The 18,856-nt window shown below is 34.8% G+C and overlaps 2 protein-coding genes across 3 annotated transcripts in view; both read right to left on the reverse strand.

Annotated features, from left to right (window-relative positions):
- The window catches only part of LOC136817902 (beta-1,4-N-acetylgalactosaminyltransferase 3-like), a 74,492-nt gene that overhangs the window by 35,774 nt on the left and 19,862 nt on the right, over positions 1-18,856 (reverse strand). The gene's annotated exons all lie outside the window — the stretch shown is intronic.
- LOC136817897 (phosphatidate cytidylyltransferase 2-like) lies at positions 4,240-18,731 on the reverse strand. 2 transcript variants are annotated; one of them, XM_067074229.1, is made up of 18 exons: positions 18,669-18,731; positions 13,413-13,474; positions 11,014-11,109; positions 10,643-10,728; positions 10,179-10,275; positions 9,916-10,013; positions 9,488-9,566; positions 9,071-9,128; positions 8,833-8,891; positions 8,457-8,539; positions 8,002-8,057; positions 7,377-7,408; positions 6,835-6,903; positions 6,473-6,520; positions 6,046-6,198; positions 5,449-5,592; positions 5,106-5,209; positions 4,240-4,687 (listed from the first exon to the last, which is right to left on the reverse strand). In XM_067074229.1, exons 3-18 carry the CDS (start codon positions 11,080-11,082, stop codon positions 4,573-4,575), a joined length of 1,350 nt encoding a protein of 449 aa, XP_066930330.1. In that variant the 5' UTR covers positions 11,083-11,109; positions 13,413-13,474; positions 18,669-18,731; the 3' UTR covers positions 4,240-4,572. The 2 variants fall into 2 exon arrangements, with proteins under 2 accessions (XP_066930330.1, XP_066930329.1); XM_067074228.1 differs by lacking the exons at positions 13,413-13,474; positions 18,669-18,731 and having other exon boundaries at positions 11,014-11,146.

Genomic DNA, 18,856 nt, shown 5'->3' on the forward strand with positions numbered 1-18,856 from the left:
CTGGTATCAGACTAATGTTTTCAACAAGTTGAGAGTTGGAGAAGATTGTCCTTATTTCAAAAACGGATACACAGAAGCTATTTTCACTGACAATGGCATTTATGGACCTCATAAGAAATTCTATGACAAGAAATAGATTAATTTAGAAAAGAACCGTTAAAAAAAACATCATGTGAAAAAAGGCTCTTTCAGTGGAACATTTCTGCCCCCATCTGCCACGCTTGTTTTATTAAAAATATACTTTATAAGAATATTCATGATGAAATTGGCAAAAAAAAATAAGAATAGCTTAAGAACAACACCATCGTGGAATTTGACAACTGAACCTAAGAATGCCAATTTTTGGAGCATTTAACCTATAAATTGCAGATCATTCCCCAGCAATGGTAAACCACTGCTTGAGGTATGTATTAGAGGCTAGATTTTGGATTTAAGGATAATTTTCCCCAAAACGTGAAGAATATCCATCATGAAATGAAAAAACACCTTTCTAATAAAAAACCCGTGTACCCCCGAACACCAGCGTAGTAAAAGTAACAAATTATATTCTTACCATTCTCAGGGGTTCTATTTACCATCACCTAGGCTATAATGAACCTGTTTTGCTTTGCTATGTTTTACATGTATTTTGTTTTTCATTATTGACTTTGCATTATATCTCCAGATGATTTTGTTAGTCTACAAATTCGCCCTGGAATTGTCTTGAAACATGTTTTCCATTGATCTGTCAACAATCTCATTGTATTTTTGTTTTAAGTATTCATCTAAACAAGAAAGATTAACAGTAAATTATACTAGTTTTGCTTTCGATTAAACTCCATAATTTCTTTTCAATGTTTCCGAAAGAAATAAGAATAACAAGTGATACTTTTATGGACCTACCTGGTTATGCATTTAACACATTTATAATTGATATCTACATAAGCGTGACCATTAAACAATCATTCAGAACACAAATAGTGACGATCTATTAAAATTAGTCGTTTGTTTCTTATAAAAAACACGTTTAGAAACCAAAATTTCATGCTCTTGAAATATTCTTTCATATTCAAGACTTCGAGAGCAAAAAAACATATCAAAAAATTCAGTAATTTTAAGAACATTGATGTATGCTTATTAATAGTGATCCTTATAAATAAATATGCGTTTTTTGAGCTGAAAAATTCTTTTTTAGATTTTACAAAAATCTGCTTGAGCCATCTTTTACCTACTCTTAGGTGCCAAATAAACGGGGCCCCCCGCTTGTTAATTTTTCGATTTTTTTCCAACCCCCCCGGACCTTATTAGGACCCCCCCCCCCCCCGTTTATTAATTATTGAAAAAATTCCTAGCTTCAAAAAGGAAAATTCCTTGTTTTACTCTAAAAAGCCTAAATTTAGTCTATTTTGACCCTTTTTAGGGTTTTTAGAGGTCCATTTTTCCAACCCCCCCCGGTAAATAGGCCCCCCCCCGTTTATTTAATTTCAAAATTTTTTCCAACCCCCCCCATTTATTCGAACCCCCCCGTTTATTTGGCACCTAAGAGTACTTTTAGCCGTTTTTTAGCTGAAGTTTACCCCAAAATTGTTTTTCGAAAAATCGAGCTCCGCCACATTGGAGGGTTTATAGTTATGCATCTTTGTGCAAAAAATCATAAAGAATGAAAGAGCCAATCTCGAGAAAAGCTAATACCTAAGTAATTGATAGTGTGCTTATAAAAAATATCGAATTTGGCCAGTTTTTCTATAAAAATAAGCCAAGCAATCAAAATTTCATGTCGAAACACACATATTCTTTAAAAGTAAGCCCTCATGAGCAAAAAAACATCTATCTCATAAAAAAATTGAGTAATTTGACTAACAACATTGATGTATGCTTATTAATAGTGATTCTTATAGATAAACATGCGTTTTTTGCGCCAACAAATTTTTTTTGCAAAAATCTGCTAAATCCATCTTTTACCTACGATGGTACCCTACCTTCATGGAAAAAATCTGAAAAAATTATCAACCTTATTTTTCTCAAAGTCCAAAAAACCCGTTTTTTAGCCGTTTTTTAGCCCAAATTTGCCAAAAAAAATTTTTTTTTGAAAATCGGGCTCCGTCACATTCGAGGGTTTATAGTCATGCATCTTTGTGCAAAAAATCAGAAAAAACTAACGAGCCAATCATGAGGAAAGCTAATAACAAACGAACGAACGAACGAACGAACGAACGAACGAACGAACGAACGAACGAACGAACGAACGAACGAACGAACGAACGAACGAACGAACAAAGGTTAATTTATAGGACCTCCACCGGGGTAGGTCCAAAAAACAAATTAGGGTTCCACCAGCAAGTGGGTTTGTCATATTTGATACACTTGTAAATACTAGCTTTTGTCTTATTATTTCCATTACTCCGTAGAAAACTAGACCAAAGAAATTTCATCAACGTCCGTCAATTTCTTTGAATTTAGGAAAGCCCATAAATGATAACGCAAATTTAAAACAAGAATTGTTACGGTATTCAATTTCTAAGTTTATACTTCTAATCAATGTGTACACACAATAAATATTTTGTTAAAGTTTAATGAGAAAAAAATAATGATTTTGTACATTAGACATAATTCTACATAATTATTAAGACCATGATAATAGCAAATGTATTAGTAACACTTAAACCATATCCAAGTTCAAATTTTTCTTCAGCTACAAAAATTTGAAAATGCTGAATGAATAATCATTTAAAAAACTGCAGGAGACAATTAATAATCAAACATTGAGATCAACACAAAAAGATTTCGTGCAAAATAGACGAATGGGCAAAATAATCATATTTGACATCAATTTCCAAAAAGTACCCTAAAATTTAAGATTTTTCACTAAATATTATGCAAAAATGAATAATATGATCTTTAATATACATAATAGTCTAAAACTAATAATTTTAACAGCAAGAATGACAAATGTATGGCAATTAAAAAGCTAATTAATACACACCATAATAAAGGCCGGTCTCCACTTGCGCGCGCTTCGATTGCACTTTTCGAGCAAAGCTTCCACGTTATTGGTCAAAAGAAAAATGAAGCAATTCCATTGGCGCGTTCTGACGTACCGGTTGAAAAAAATGAAATGTGTTCAACTTTTTTTTCGAGCGTGCGCTACATTTTTACGATGTAATCTTTTTTCCCAAGCAAAAAGGATTGCAGCCAAAAGGTGCAATCACAGCGCGCACAAGTGGAGACCGGCCTTAATAAGCAGGCTCTCGCTCATTCGCTGATTAGTGCCAAAAAATTAAAATTTCCCAAAACGACAAAAACAATAAAAATTCTAATATGTATAATTGAAACAACGAAAACAAAACTATTAAATTAATATTCAAAGGTAAGAAACTATAAAAAATAAAAAAAAACTTAGCGATGCATTTAAGTCTTCTACGGAATGATGTACACAGGAAACTATGATTTTATAAGCCCCCTCCCATGCAGTAGTACCCTTCATCACGCCATCACGTTAATGCTTTTCTTCTCATCAAGATCACGAAAATCTGAAAAATTTGTTCTTTACTCAAAAATGTTGAAAAATAGCATCAGAAATCAAACTTCACGACTAAAACCTTGATCACACCATCACGTTATAATAAATTTGGAATCACGACCAAATCACATTTCTAAACAAACGACTGGGTGCCCTTTTTTATTCAATTATATTATTGATAACCCTTAGAGAATTTTTTATTGCAGATCTCAGTTAAACAAAGTCTGCAAAGATTTATGGACCCCAAAAACCTGACTTCTAAGAACGACCAAATATAAATCACTAGCGTAGTCTGCTTTACTCATGAATAATTTATCAAATGATGATAATTTAACGTAAGTACACACTTATGATAATATATTACATACATGATTAAAAAATCAAAATTGAATCACTAAAATGTCTAGCCTTAAAATGCAATTTTTATGTAAATACTTTTTTGTAGAATAAAATAAATACGATAAGCTACAATTAGATCCTTCATGCACGGCAAAATCAACGAATGATTAACCTATTAAGTGCCAATGAAATCATAAGGGAAGACTCAATTTTTTCGGTTCTGTACCGGTAGGTCCGTGACCCATGTCGCCCTGTTTTTTTTTTAACCCACCCGAATAAAAACTAAGTGAAGACTGGCATATATTTCTTAGTGGGGTGCGCGTTATGAAATGATGGCATTTTAATGGGCTAAAGCGTGATGACATTAGGAGAATGTTTGAAACAGCCGAAGCATTATCAAATCATTTATTGCCAAGGACATCTTTACGTTATCAAATAAACTATTATCGACAAATAGATAATACACCTACAATCCTTTGTTCAAGAGGAACTAAGGTCCGAGCTTACAAGGGTCAAATCCATAAACACATCGATATAATGAATTCAGACATTTTACGTCCTTCGAATATAATAAAGTCGAACCTTTCATAAATGCATTTTTTCCTGTAGTGCTCCTTAAAATGTATACAATCGAAGCTAAGCATGGTCTACTTGTGTATTGTGACGTGTAAAAAATTCGAAAAATCTGCTTTATATTGGTGAGTGTTATAAAACAAATACCGGATCACGAACAATCATTGGATGAGACCTTGTTCCGTTAACATTTCTTGCAGTTTGTGGTAAAATTTGACTTGATGGTCTTTTTCCATAAACATAACTTGATGAAGCAGCTTGTTTGGGTTGTATGCTCTGTAAAAGGAAGCAAAGTTAATGTTAATATTGGAGTTGATTTAACTGTAAAAAAAAATTATAAAGTTTATTTGATTATATCACAAGTTTAAAGCAAGGAGAAAAACTTTTTTTTTACCAGAACAAGAAAAGTTTCCTATGAGCAATGTCAAAAAAACGTCACAATCATAATATAGTAGGGGGCAACTCTACGAAGCATTTTTTGTCGGACGCAACCGCATGTGATTGGTTCGAATAAAGATGGAATTTTAAGACTTTTTTGAGAGGTGGTAGCAAAAAGTTTCTATGACAAAAAAATCTGATCTACAGGTAACCCGCCCCCAAAAAAAATAAGTTGACGATTTTCATAAAATCAAACACATTCCGGCGATACAACTACGAAGGCAGCTGGAATATTATTCATAGTTGAAACCCATACCTGACCACACTGGCGATATAAACATTAACAAAGGTCATCATCAAATACTGACAATCAAACCGATCCATTATACCACCATGTCCTGGAATGGTATCGGCGAAATCCTGAAAAATAAAAACAGTTTATTTCTAGTTTGTGGTAAACCAGCTAGTACATGAGACGAGAGTAAAGGTTTTAAATAGTTTACAATAGCACCCTGAAGTGGTGAACTTTCATAAATACATGATACATCAGCAAGTCTGAGATAGAGAACACATATCTTTTGGATGTTGGTATAAAAATTCATCGGAAGCGTTGTGTTTTAAAATGGCTAAAGAAAGGGTTTATAACAGGATAGTCAAACCTTGATTTTGAAGGCTCGTTTGAAGCCACTAGCAAAGAAACCACCAAAAGGAGCAATTAAGGAGCTGAAACATGCCAAAACAAAACCGTGCAACACCATCGGGTACATCCAAACTTCTGTATTGTTCAACAAGTGAAAGCCAGCCTATGTGCGAGAGGAAAAATATTCATTTTACTCTTACTCATAATTTTCGCCGATGCAAATGGCTTCATAGTTTTCGATGACATTTCTGAATGGTTTGAATGGCGAGGTTGCTAAAATTCTAAGGTCATTGTAGTGATAAATAACGTGTTATTAACCTGTCAACCCTTTGGCTTTACATAACTCGTTGCGGAGATTAATATTTCTATTTCAAAATTTGGGCCATTCTATATCAACGAAGTGTGGACGAACATTTCCGGATGGTGGGTGTAATCCGAGAAGAATTTAAAGAGACTCTAAGAGAAAACTTTTCATTTTTCCAAGGGGTTAAAAGCTATTCTAAATTTCCTGGGCGGGGCTGGGCGGGCGGGGTAAAAAAAGTCTTTCGTTCATCCACCTTTACCTTACGGTATGAGGAAGAATATTTCCAAATGGTTTTTAGCCAATCTAACTTACAAAGCTGAAGAATTGTAGCAATGCGTCTTTGATGAAAGCTGGTAAAATTTGGAAGACGGCAAATATATGAGAATTGATGTCGAATTGGTGTGCCAGTTGAAAAGTTGGTGAAGGTTTACAATCCATCACGAAAGTGAAACTTGATGCTGTAAACTATGAGTGAATAAATTGATCATGTTATATACGCGTTCTTTTCTCACTGCAAACATTGTAAGGCGTGAAAGTGTTCATTTCAAGCTACACTTTGACCAATCTGGAGGGAATATTCAATTCCAGTTTGTGGAAAATAAGGACAAAGGATGATTACCTAGACAAACAAAGAAATTAGAAAAAATCATATTTTGACTAATTTTCGTCAAAAATTGTAAAATAAGTTTGGCGCTGAAAACTAAGAATCTAGAATGGTTCACGTTAGACAAATTCTTACTTGAGGTGGACAATGGAAATATTTGTATTGCGTCATAATTTGGCAAACCTGAACGAAAATAGAAAATAATGGGTGCATTTATTATCAGAAATTGATTCACTTTGTAGTTGTCATAACCACTCATTAACATGTTCGCTGTCAACTACGAGTATATAGGGGTCAAAACATTTGACTTATTACATTATTTCGAATCTATCTGAAATTCTGCGTCGAGTGATGTACAATTGAATGACATTTGAGGCAAAACTACAACTAGGGCCACAGGAGCCTCTGAAAGTCAAATTTTCGATTAAATTCAAGGAGGTCGAATTTTTGAAAAGGCCACGGGAGCCAGTTAATAACATGAATGAATGTATACATACTGCTTGACCGAAAATTACGGTGGAGAAAAATCCCCCAATGAATCCTTCCCATGTTTTCTTTGGAGATAACTGAAAAACAAACGAAGAAAATATAAGTATTGAGCCGTGAAACAAAGATATTCTGCTTCTGTTTCTGAATCCGCCTTAAAGTCTACGTTGCGTTTTTTATCTGGGTCAAACTTTTCGAAAATAAGACGGAAAACTGTCTTCGTGAAGTTTGAGGGAAGCAAAAAACCAGCTGAGAAATGTGATATTGGGCTCTTCCAGAAAATGTCCGTACATGGGGGTGGAGGATATAGTCCGGGTAGTCTATAAAATTTGCCTTGTCCGGGGGGTAAACTTGCTCTATTTTTGGGTAACTTTGCTCTGTTTGAGGGTAATTTTGAATGTCCAGAGTGTCAACGGATGCTTGTCCGGGGGGTCAAAGTCTCGGGGGTAAATTTCCAAAAAATGTTATGTCCTCCACCCCCATATTCAATTTTTTTCTGGAAGATCCCATTGGCTGTTGAAATTGTTTACAAAAATTATGTGTTCCAACTCACCTTAATCAATCGTGTTCGTCCAAAAAAGAAGCCTAAAACGAAAAAAAAAGAACATTTGTTAAAAAATTGAAAATTATTTCAACGAATCCTAGTCTGCCTCAAAGTAATTCCACAATTTATCTTATTCTCTTTTATTTTTTCTCCGTTTTCCAATTCTTTCTTTAATGTTAACCTTAAATGTTAAATATCTTTTCAAAGAACCCAAAATCAGAGTGGAACAATTCAGTAAGGAAAAAGTGACGAGCTCCCCCACCTCCTGGTAGATAACTATCAAAAAAAGGAACCTTAATGTCTCCTCCACCTGCTCCAATAAACTCCCACTCCTCCCATAAACTTCTAATTCCTTATGTCTAGATCAGAGTTTTGGGAGGAGACTTGAAATTTAGCATGAATGTTTCTCCCACGTCTTTTAGAATTTTGATCATGTCTGTTAGAATTTTGATCATTCCTTTTATTTGAGAGAGACCTTATAGTAATAGTAATCAAATTTATAACAATAGACCACCAAACTCGCTTCACAAGAACTTCAAACAACAACATTCGTGCTACTAAGTTACTTACATTTTAAATGTACTCAAGAATGAAAAATATGTCCCGACAGTTAGAGAAGAGAAAATAAACGTACCAAAAATATATGCAAAGATGTCATTACAAATGACCATGAGAACAGGTAAGAAGAACCTGCAAAGGAAAACAAATTAAAATTTTAAATTTCAATACGAGTTGGAAACACCTGGGACTTTTAAAAAACAAGGAAGCTATCAACCCTAGTGTATAATTAATTTGGCAATACCGTTCAAAGTTCTAGTTTAGCACTCGCCTGCGCAAAAAGTTAAGGTTGAGTGAATTAGTAATCACTATAAATATACATGAATATCATCTTAGCGCTCTTTTCAAGAAACAAGTTCTCCTATTATGTTAAATATACCTTTAATTATAAGATGTACGTGGCGCACGAAAATTAAAGGTGCAAGAATTGAATGCACAAAAATGAAAGACAAACAAAAATTAATGGGAATAAGGTATAAGGAGCTAAGGAGAATCATTGAAAAAAATCCAACTTATCTTTCTATTACGTACCACATGAGTCCAGAGAGGACATTTTGGACTGCAAAATAAAATGGAATCAGGATAATCATCATAGTCAGCAGGTACCATCCAAACTGAAAAGAAATAATGCTATGAATATACAGGGCGTCCAGAAAAAAAGGACCACTTCCATAAGTAGAAAAACCTTTTGTGTATAATATGAGGAAGTTTCTTTTTTAAATGCAATGGTATTTAATTATTTAAAAATCACTCTCTATTCAATCAAAGATTTGGCATACTTTCGGTTCACTGCTTGAAATATTCAGGGGGTAATAAGTCTTCAAAAAGAGTTAAACTACCAGGTAAAGTGAGAACCTTAAAAAAATATTGGTTTTTACACTTTTTACAAGATATCACTTATGCTTACTAATGCAAATTGAACTTTGTAATAATTCTTTCTCAAACTCCAAACGAACAACATGATACCTAAAAGAAAAATGTTTATGCTGAATTTCTGAATGTTCTTTCAATTCAACATGCAGCTGATTATTGTAAATTAGAGTTTGCTCTAGGTGCCCGATTGGCTCTCTAAGTCAATGAATTGAATCGAAATCTACTAGCGATCAAAGAAAACTATCAATGAATGGATGTTTATAAGGACTTACCGATCGTATACAGTAGAAATGAAATCAATCTGTGTCTTCTCAGAAGAAAGAGGAAGCCCTGTTTGGAGAAAAAACAGGATAAACGTCAAACTTATTATTATGAATCATGTGAGGAATTTTTCGGCTCCAGGACCTCAGACTTTCTTTCATTGTCAGGCAAAAAATATTCAATTAAACGAACTAATACCAAGAATTCCTGTTTTAGGGAAATTTTTAAATAAAAACATTAGCTTACATCATCTGACAAAGTTTATAGTAAAAATGTAGCCTTTTATAAAAGGCTAGAAATAACGATTTCAAGTGGGCCGGACATAATGTCCGATCAGGGTTGCTTTAGCTTGAAAATTATGATTCTTGGGTTGGACATCGGATGTCCAACTGCTATTTCAAACTCTGCTAGCGAGGAATATTGCTTACCGTATTTCGAAAGAATTGTGCAAAGTAATCTGTCAACAATTCACCAAATATAAAGTAAACAGTGGCTGCCAAAAAGTACCTGAGTAGTGGAAAGATAAGAGGATGTTAAATCTATGAATTTTCGAATAAAAATAATTTTGGATATTATTATCATTTCAAAAAACTTAGTTATGCACAATTTCTGTATGTGTATACCCTAACCATGGAACTATAATTTGCATACTAAAAGTGAAAATTCAATTTCGTCAAACTTGGGTGAGAGTTTCAATGAAACATTGACTATTTTGATGAATTTTTCCAAAAATGCTAGGGTTTTAATGTATATTAAATACTTTTTGAAATGACAAAATTAAAAATTGATATACTGTATGGGATTTCATGGAAAAGATGGATAAAGTCAACATTAGAAAAAACAAAATGAAACATACCAACTCAGGGTTCTAAAGAGTGGTAAGTTATATTTTTTGTATACTTGATGTCCAACAGATATGATTTCATGGTAACATTTTGTGGTGATCATTACAATCTAAAAATGAATACAAATAATAATGAATAATGCCCAAGAAAGAATACAAGGGGAAAGGAATCATTGAAAGTTTTGAAGAACCAAAAGGTTTAAAAAAGGTTTAAAAAAGTTTGGAGCCATTGAAAAACTGAAAACTTTTCTTGATTTAAAAAACTTTTTTCTTACCAGTACAACCAATCCAGATGGACCAAAATAAATAAATCCATAGAATGCAGCAAGTAAAACAAGAGTGAAAAAACCCCTTATCCACCAATTCTTCCATCTAAGATGAGATGAAGAAACACAAACGTTAAAAATTGAAATCATATGATATGACAGATTCAAGTGCTTTTAAAAGGATTTTCAACTAATCAACCCTTTTTTTGTAATGATTTAAAAGTGTGAAAATTACTTTCAGGCAAGGCCAGCAGAGCCTAGCTACTAATAAGAACATAAATTTATTTCCTACAGTAGAAGGCTAGAAATTAATAAAGAAGTCTGCCTTGCCAAAGTGTGTTTTGATTGTTTATAAATAAAAAAAAAAAGGCGAGTTCGAAAACAAAGCATACTAAAAACAATGTAGATGATAATGTCAAACAGGTTAATCAACAATCTCTCATAAATACAAAAATAAGTAAGTAAGTGCTTACTTTGGATTCATTTCTGCAATCATTTTGGAAAGGTCTTCAGAATTTGATTTCTTAAGACCAGGTTTTGGTGCCTCTGCCTGCTCATTCTAAAATTTTAAAATAAAAAAGGCAAACAAAAAATTGATCAAAATTAAAAAAAGTGAAGTGCCCTTTTTCAATTAGTTGGTATTTCAACACTCATGAAAATTGATTAAAAAAAAGGCAAATTGTGGAAAAAATACTAATAGACGATATTGGCTTAACCGAATTCTCCCCGAATGATTACCCATGATGCATTGCGCAAAAAAATTCACGGACGATAATCCTAACCCTAACAATGCATCATGGGTAATCATTCGGGGAGAATTCGGAAAGTCAATATCGTCTATTACCTCCTTCTCGTTGTTCTCTTCTTCGATTGTTTGAGGAAATCTTTGCCTCAGTGTTGGATCATCTGCCATTTTTAATTTGTCTTTCTTTTCTAGAATCTAATTTTACTTTGCTTTAATTTTCCTGGTGTTCAAAGTTTTGAAATGGTAAAGTTTTTTAACTAGAAAAACTCATATTTTTTATTAAAATCATAAGAGTTATAAATCAAGAGAACTTAAATCAGACAATATATAAACCAATACATAAAGATGGAAATATTTTAGACTTTCTACTAACAAACAATTCAGATAAAAAAAATGGTTTGCAATTACCAAGCCACTTTTTCACAAATCACCATTCATTCAGATCACCATAAATGGTCTAAGTTATGCAACCCATATGACTTTCAAAAAAACTTATAAAAATGTTACCAGGAAAATCTCACAAAACAAATTTGATAATTTTAAACTTCACAGTGACAAAACTAATTGGGAAAATATTAAAAAAGATTTACAAAGTATTGACAATACAATGCTTTTTTTGATAAATGTATAAACATTATCACTGAAAATCAAGTTCCTTCAAGGAGTGTCAATGAAATCAACAAAAACAATTATACCCAGAGAAAAAGTGGTGATGCGAAAACTAAAGCTCAAGAAACAAAAACTCAAAAGATTCACCAAAAACTTATTGATATTGAGCTTTAAAACTTCAAGAATCATACTTTAATAAAAGAAGGAACCAAGAAACAAATACTAATTTAAAAATAAAATAAATTCCAAAATACTTTTTATTTGTATGCCAAATGCTTCAACACCAACATCCTACTTTCATTTCTATCTTCATTTGCTGATGATAAATGCTTAATAAAGGAGATCTCACGTCACTAAACAACGTGTCGCTTAATGGCTTGAAGTTTGAACATCTTAAATACGGAAAAAATGAAGAACTAAAAAGAACACTCAAATCACTTCTCAGACACTGGCTCCCCAATCAAAACCAAGATGGATGTGAAGGATTTAGGAATCACTCTGGATGTGAACATGACATACAGCAAACACATCACAAACCAGATCAAGAAAGTCAAAAGAATCATTGCTTTGATCCATCGAACTTTCAAAACAAGAGATGGTGAAGCAATCCTATGCTAACTCTTCGGAAATCACTTGTACTACCACACATAGACTGTTGCTCCCAGCTGTGGTCACATTCAAAAAGATATCTGATTCAACAACTAGGGAATCACTTCAAAAGTCCTACTTGAATGGAATCCCTACACTTCAACATCTCAACTTCTTAACTATTGGGAGGAGCTGAAAGAACTTAAATTATACAGCCTGGACCTGCGAAGAGAAAGATACAGGATTATCTACACCTGGAGCATCTTAGAACAGCTTGTGAGAACAAAGGGTACATATCACTAGTTCAGCACTTGCTAGTCCGACAACAAAACAGTCTGAATCTAGACGAAATTGAATCATCCCAGAAGTTTGTCTGCTTCAACTGTTTTTTGTTTGAAAAAAAGTCAAAGAAAATATCATCAGTTTTTTTATTCTTCTAATTCTAGCAGCGGCCACTCCAAAATTAAGACATCTTAGAAACTAACTATTTTGCTCAAATTTTTGTCTTTTTAAATATCACCCATTCCTCTACTTTTTCACTTATCAGTGAAATCTCTCCCTCCCAAAGCAAATGTGTTTTCTAATTGCGACTAAAGAACAAATTTATTTCAGATAAAAAGCCTGTGTACAGTAAAGGATGTTGTTTTGCTGAAACAAACACTTATTTTTTCTACCACTCGTTGTCGGAAAAATCTGTTTTTTTTAGAAAACTTGCGCAACCGTCAAATGTCTTGTCAGACCTTTTTTGCAGTCAGACTAGAAAGTGTCGGGCTTCTGAAAAATCCCCAGAACAAACATTTTCAGTTACCATAACCAGTAGAAAACGTTATCTAAATAAGGTCAACATAAAGGAAAAAGAATAATGGGAGAGACACCCTGTCAGAGGAAGGTCCCAGACTATTTAAATACCATCCGTAACCTCAAAAATTGCTCCAAAACTCCACCTCAGGACGAATTGGACCATTATCTCAATTCACTACCCGATGAGCCACTGCTGTGGAATTACTTTCCTCTTAGGAGGAGAGCTGATTCAAATAGGGATCAAATTCATGGTCCATCATTGGAATTTCTCAAATTGGATGATTGTTGATGATTGTTGATTCTTTGAGTTAGCGTCATTATGGTTATATTTTGACACAAGTCGTCATGGGAAAAATCTATATGCAGTACTGTAATCAACGGCCGGTGAACGGCAGAAAAATTTAGTTTCTACTGGTCATTCTGAGGCTCAGTTTTTCATTTTATCCAGTTAAAATTTGAAGATTAGGGGCTTATAGATAAATACTTAAAATAGCGCTTACCGCGAGTGGTCCTAAATCCGACAGCCCTGCCTAATTCTGATGGGGTCTTTCAAAGATACAATCTAAAATAAAAACAAACCTTTCGCTGTGACGCAATGAAGATACCAAAGTGTCAATTAAACTGAGAGATTTGATAGTATTGTAATGTATATTGTAACGGTTTAATCAAATAACATTTGTTAACATTCTAAACACGAACAATGGATTCAGAAAAAAAGGTAATTATATACTAGTATAAAAAGGTAATTATTTTTACAACTCCCACTTTTTTATCACATTAATTGACATCTTGACATAAAATAGTCGTTCTGATATTTTGTTCTGAGAGTTCTTGCAATAGTTTATCGTTCAACTTGGGGAGGGAATGTTTTAATCAATAGAGATTTCAAATAAAAGAATGTTTAAAACACAGCTGATTGGCTTAGGTTTCATAATTATCTTTTGTATCATTAAAACCTCAGTGCGCATGCGATTTATCCAATGAGTTTCAATATTCAAAACAAGAGCAGTGCTCATATCCAAAAGAGTAGGAGTTTAACGCTCGAAACGAAGGAAGATATGACGTACCGTAAGTTGGTCTAATATCGACATCCCTCGTCTAATTCCAACACCCTTCATTAGAGACTGGAATAACATGAAAGCTTGAATCACTGATTGAAAAAGGATTATTCCTCTCTGACCACTAAGTAAAGAAAAACAGTTCCAACCTTTCTATCAATTTCAGCTGATAAAAAGGGTGTCGAAATTAGAGGAGGGATGTCGACATTAGACCAAGTTACGGTAGCCTAGCCAGTATAGACTTAAACTCGTATATCAAGACTATGGGATTTTTAGTACGGGCCAATTTTACTTTCGTTTTGTGTGGTTTCATTTTCAATTTCAAGCCAACATCTTAGCAACGGGGTGCTTGCCCATAGTTACAGGGGTTTGTGCAAAAAACTAAACATAGAAAATTTTTCAAATCACCCATTTCGATTAAAGCAATGAAAAATGAAATTTTTCTATGTTTCACTTTTTTGCACTATTCTTCAAAATGAAAATATTTAAGATTTTAAGTTTTTCTTTTATTCAATGATTTTTTATGGCACTTTGTTGACAATCTAACTCTCGCGTCAAATTCCTGCTTCTTCAGTAAATTGAAGATGAGAAAAAACCTAAGCCCACGGATCACGGATTGAAACAAATATATGAAGGGTGGGATTTTACAGCCGCCCGTCATGCAAGGCACTGAGAGGCCATGGGTGCCAAAAAGAAGGGTCGTTTGAAATGCGGCAACCTCATTGGTGGAAATTTGATAAACAGCTGCAAAGGAGTGCTGGGAAGCAATCAGTAGAAGAGACCACTTTCGTTTTTGTTTCAAATTTCGATATAAACTTCTCTCAGGGATTACTTGTCAATGTACATGTGCACATGTGTTGTGTGTCAACTTGTCAGCATTGTATTGTTGTAAAGGAAAAGATAAAATAGGTAAGATTAGCCTAGTTTCTAATCCTTATATACCAGACCCCCGCGCTCGATAGGATCGATCATCGGAACGGCTCGATGACGGATCGATATGTGATCGATGGATTACTTATCGATCCGGATAGGAGATCGATGGAAGATTCAGCCATTAAAAAGTCTTGAGTATCGATCCTTCGTTGATCCATTATCGAGCTAGTATTTCAATCGAGTATATCGATTCGTCATCGATCGTTAATCGATTCGTCAGCGATCGTTGATCGATTCGTCATCGATTCGTCATCGATCGTTAATCGATTCGTCATCGATCGTTAATCGATTCGTCATCGATTTGTCATCGATTCGTCATCGATCGTTAATCGATTCATCATCGATCGTTAATCGATTCGTCATCGATCGTTAATCGAGTATGCATCGATTATAAATCGATTATGCATTGATTATAAAATTAATTAGCGGGTTGGGGACGCTTATTATATTAGGTACCCGAGAGTACCATATCGGCCATTTTTTAAGCCGGGCCCCTCCGCTTTTTTAAGTTCGGAGCTAGGGCTCAGGCGAAATTCCGTAATCTAAACCTTCCAGCAGATGTTGAAAGTTTCCCCGACCTTTTCCCAGAGCTTGCTTAGCGTGTCGAAAGAAAATTTCTATATCGGGTGCCAGATAAGTACCGATAAGTAAATCCGGTTTGACGCCATTAGATCGATAGGACCCTCCCGGCGCTCCGGAAACCTCCGGTGCAAAAAATGCCGTTTTCTTCGTGCACCGGAACACCGGAACGTTCCGGTGCACTTCCGGTGCTTCTGGTGCAAGATTTTTCCGAATCGAGCTGCACCGGAACGTTCCGGTGCTTCCGGTGCATGATTTTACATGCAAATACACTGGGTTTTTGGAACTCTGTGCATTTGCACAGGGTGGAAAACTAGAAAATTTAAGATTTTGCAATGGTTTTACAATCAATTAACATCATTCTTTTTGTTTAGAATCAATATTAAGAAGATGAATCAAATTCAATAAGATATACCAGGTAATCCTTCTTTATTGTCTTTATATTTTGATTTGGAAAAGAAGAATTGTTCCTTCTTATGCTGGCGTAAGGCTGTGGCGAAGGAGTTTATCCGCGCGGTCATACTTTCGATTTTCAAATGCGGAACATACGAAACTACGGGCATTGTGAGATAACGGTGTTTAATAATCTCGATCTTGCCACTCCATACTTATTTTTAATTCTCCAGCGGTCAAGTTTGGATGAATTACTTCTTCTCTCGCTGTTTCTTCTTTTTCTTTTTCATTTCAGTTTTCATTTTTATGGGAACACAATTGCGATCATCATATCCAGGTGAGCGAGACGTGTATTTTCCACATTTTCCACCGTCGTAATATCATAATGACACACATCCATTGGCGAGGGCAAGAATATGCTGGAAACCCTCTGGAGAATACCCTCGTGTCAGAGATCCGGTGGAGCCCCTCGCCCCACTGGAAAACTTAGCCAAAAATCGTCTGTCCGGTGGAAAAAATAACCTGAAATTTTAAACCACTTTAAAAGAACCGAATGACTTTACCTTCAGTGGGGTGGAAAGATTGCACTGCAAAACCATTCTCTCTGTAAACTTAGAGCTGGAATATATATTTTCTATCCCAATCGGGACACTACGATTAGATAAAAATTTTCATCCACACTGAAGGAAAAAGCTCCACCGGGGCGGCACTGAGACAGTGGTGTATGTGCGTGAGAGAATGAAAACAACGCCCAGAAAGAAAATAAAGACCGACAAAGTTACAGTCTATATTCTATTAATTTGATTGTAATGATCAATGGCCTCATTTTTATTTTTGGCCACTTTTTTTAATGTTGTATGTATTTCGTAACGTATATTATTTTATAAATTGTTAATTTTAAAATAAAAAAGGTGCGTTCTTATTTTCTTCTTCACGACTCTCGAGCAACACGCTCTCCCTGAACAGCTCATAATGGTAACAATCGGTAACATTGGTGGCGACACTCTAAATAAAGAATGAAAATTAAAGTTATGACTGTGGAAGATCCGTGTTACGGTAGATTTTGTTAGGCTTGAAACTAGACAATGGGCTCTTCCAGAAAAAATTCGTTCATGGGGGGTGGAGGATATATTATTTTGTCTTTGATCTACCCCTGGAAATTTCGATTTTACACCCCCTGGACACGTGTTTTACCCCTGGACAAGCATCAAATTGACCCCCTGGACACAAATATTTACCCCTGGACATCGCTGATTCACCCCATGGACATGGCAGTTTTTCAGGTTTTTTTCAATACCCCTGGACAATATATCCTCCCCTCAATGAATGGTTTTTTTTCTGGAAGAGCCCAGTGACCGTCGCTCAAGTCTGTGGATAAACTGCCGAAGTTACGGTAACAAGTAACGCACACTAATTGATGGGAAGCACAAAAATTGATCTAGATTTCAACATAGATCTAGATGAGATAATTGTTTCATACATACAACAATGTAACTTACGATGTCTAAGGCTCTCAGGCACTTCTTGAGTTTAGTGAAAGCAGTCCGTAATGATTGTGATATTGACGAATCGTCTCGGCTTCGGTTGATCCATTTTTCCTGAATAAAAAGAAAGTAAAAACATTATTTGAACTTGAACTTATTATTTACTTTAAAGGTATACTAATTTAAATATAAGATCATATAAAGATCAGATGCGTACTTCTTTGTTCTTTATTATTTATCGACGATGTTCCCATGTGTGATGCACGTGATCATTTTTTATAATTGAGCAAAGTCCGCCATATCGTATTATTCCCGACTAACTCTATCACTGGATAGCCCTGTATCTGACGATCATACCTTTTATTGCGCAGTGATCAAATAAAAAGTTCGGTTGGTACTGCTGGCTAATCACATTTTTTTTTCGTGACCCTGTCTAAACGGCTTTTTAGAGCGTGCGAAAATCCTTTGCACCGGAAGCACCGGAAGAGCACCGGAATTTTCCGGTGTGAAAAATGACGTTTTTTTAGCTGCACCGGAAAACACCGGAGATTTCCGGAGCGCCGGGAGGGTCCTAGATCGATATGGATCGATTTTATAATCAATATAAAAAAACGGTCGATATTTTGATTGGATCGATAGAGGTGTCGATAGGTAATCGATAGAGGTGTCGATAGGTAATCGATAGGTGTCGATAGGTAATCGATAGGTGTCGATAGGTAATCGATAGCGAGAAAGATCGATTAATATTAGAGCTCGATTTTTAGAAAGAGTCGATAGGGTCGATAAGATCGATAAAAGATCGATGATAGATCGATGATAGATCGATGATAGATCGATAACTAATCATAAGCTTAAAAAAATCTTGAGTATCGATCCTCTATTGATCTCCTATCCGGATCGATAAGTAATCCATAGACCTTTTTTCAAAGAGGACGTCCTGTTGAATAATTATGTAGTCCAGCCATAAAAACAATGATAGAGCCATGCATAATTACTGTATCATGCATATTGTAATAATTATGCATGGTTTTATCATTGTTTTTCTGCTGGACTACATAATTATTCAACAGGGTGTTCTCTTTGAAAAAAGGTCTATCGATCACATATCGATCCGTCATCGAGCCGTTCCGATGATCGATCCTATCGAGCACGGGGGTCTGGTATATAGGAGTTTAAGTTTAAGTTTAGACTGCAGCTAGCGTTCCCTTACAAGTGCAGTGCAGTGTCATAGTCATAGTCTATACTTTTACCTGTTGAGTATGTACACATAAACTCAGAAAATTTTGGGCCCCTCGTTTGTTTCACTTACTTTACTATCAATGCTGTAAATATTTCATATTATTCTGCGAAATAAATGTTGGAAAAGTACAAGGTTCCAGTTCCACCAAAAACTTTGAAAATGAAAGCCAATTGCAAGTTTTTGTTGTCTTGCCCATCTTGATGTTCCTTGGTTTTTTTTAGTTTGAAAAAAATAGGGTTTCATATGATTATTTATTC

Source organism: Clytia hemisphaerica, unplaced genomic scaffold (assembly GCF_902728285.1).
Source record: "Clytia hemisphaerica strain Z4C2 unplaced genomic scaffold, Clytia hemisphaerica genome assembly, whole genome shotgun sequence".
Lineage (NCBI taxonomy): Eukaryota > Metazoa > Cnidaria > Hydrozoa > Leptothecata > Clytiidae > Clytia > Clytia hemisphaerica.

What these genes read in the sequence shown, in the direction of transcription:
- LOC136817897 (XM_067074229.1), bottom strand. Translation starts at nt 11,082, where the DNA reads ATGGCAGATGATCCAACACTGAGGCAAAGATTTCCTCAAACAATCGAA. An exon ending in CATCTGGATTGGTTGTACTG is followed by an intron (nt 10,014 to 10,178) that starts GTAAGAAAAAAG and finishes ATTCATTTTTAG; the next exon opens with ATTGTAATGATCACCACAAA. An exon ending in TATATCGCCAGTGTGGTCAG is followed by an intron (nt 4,688 to 5,105) that starts GTATGGGTTTCA and finishes TTCCTTTTACAG; the next exon opens with AGCATACAACCCAAACAAGC.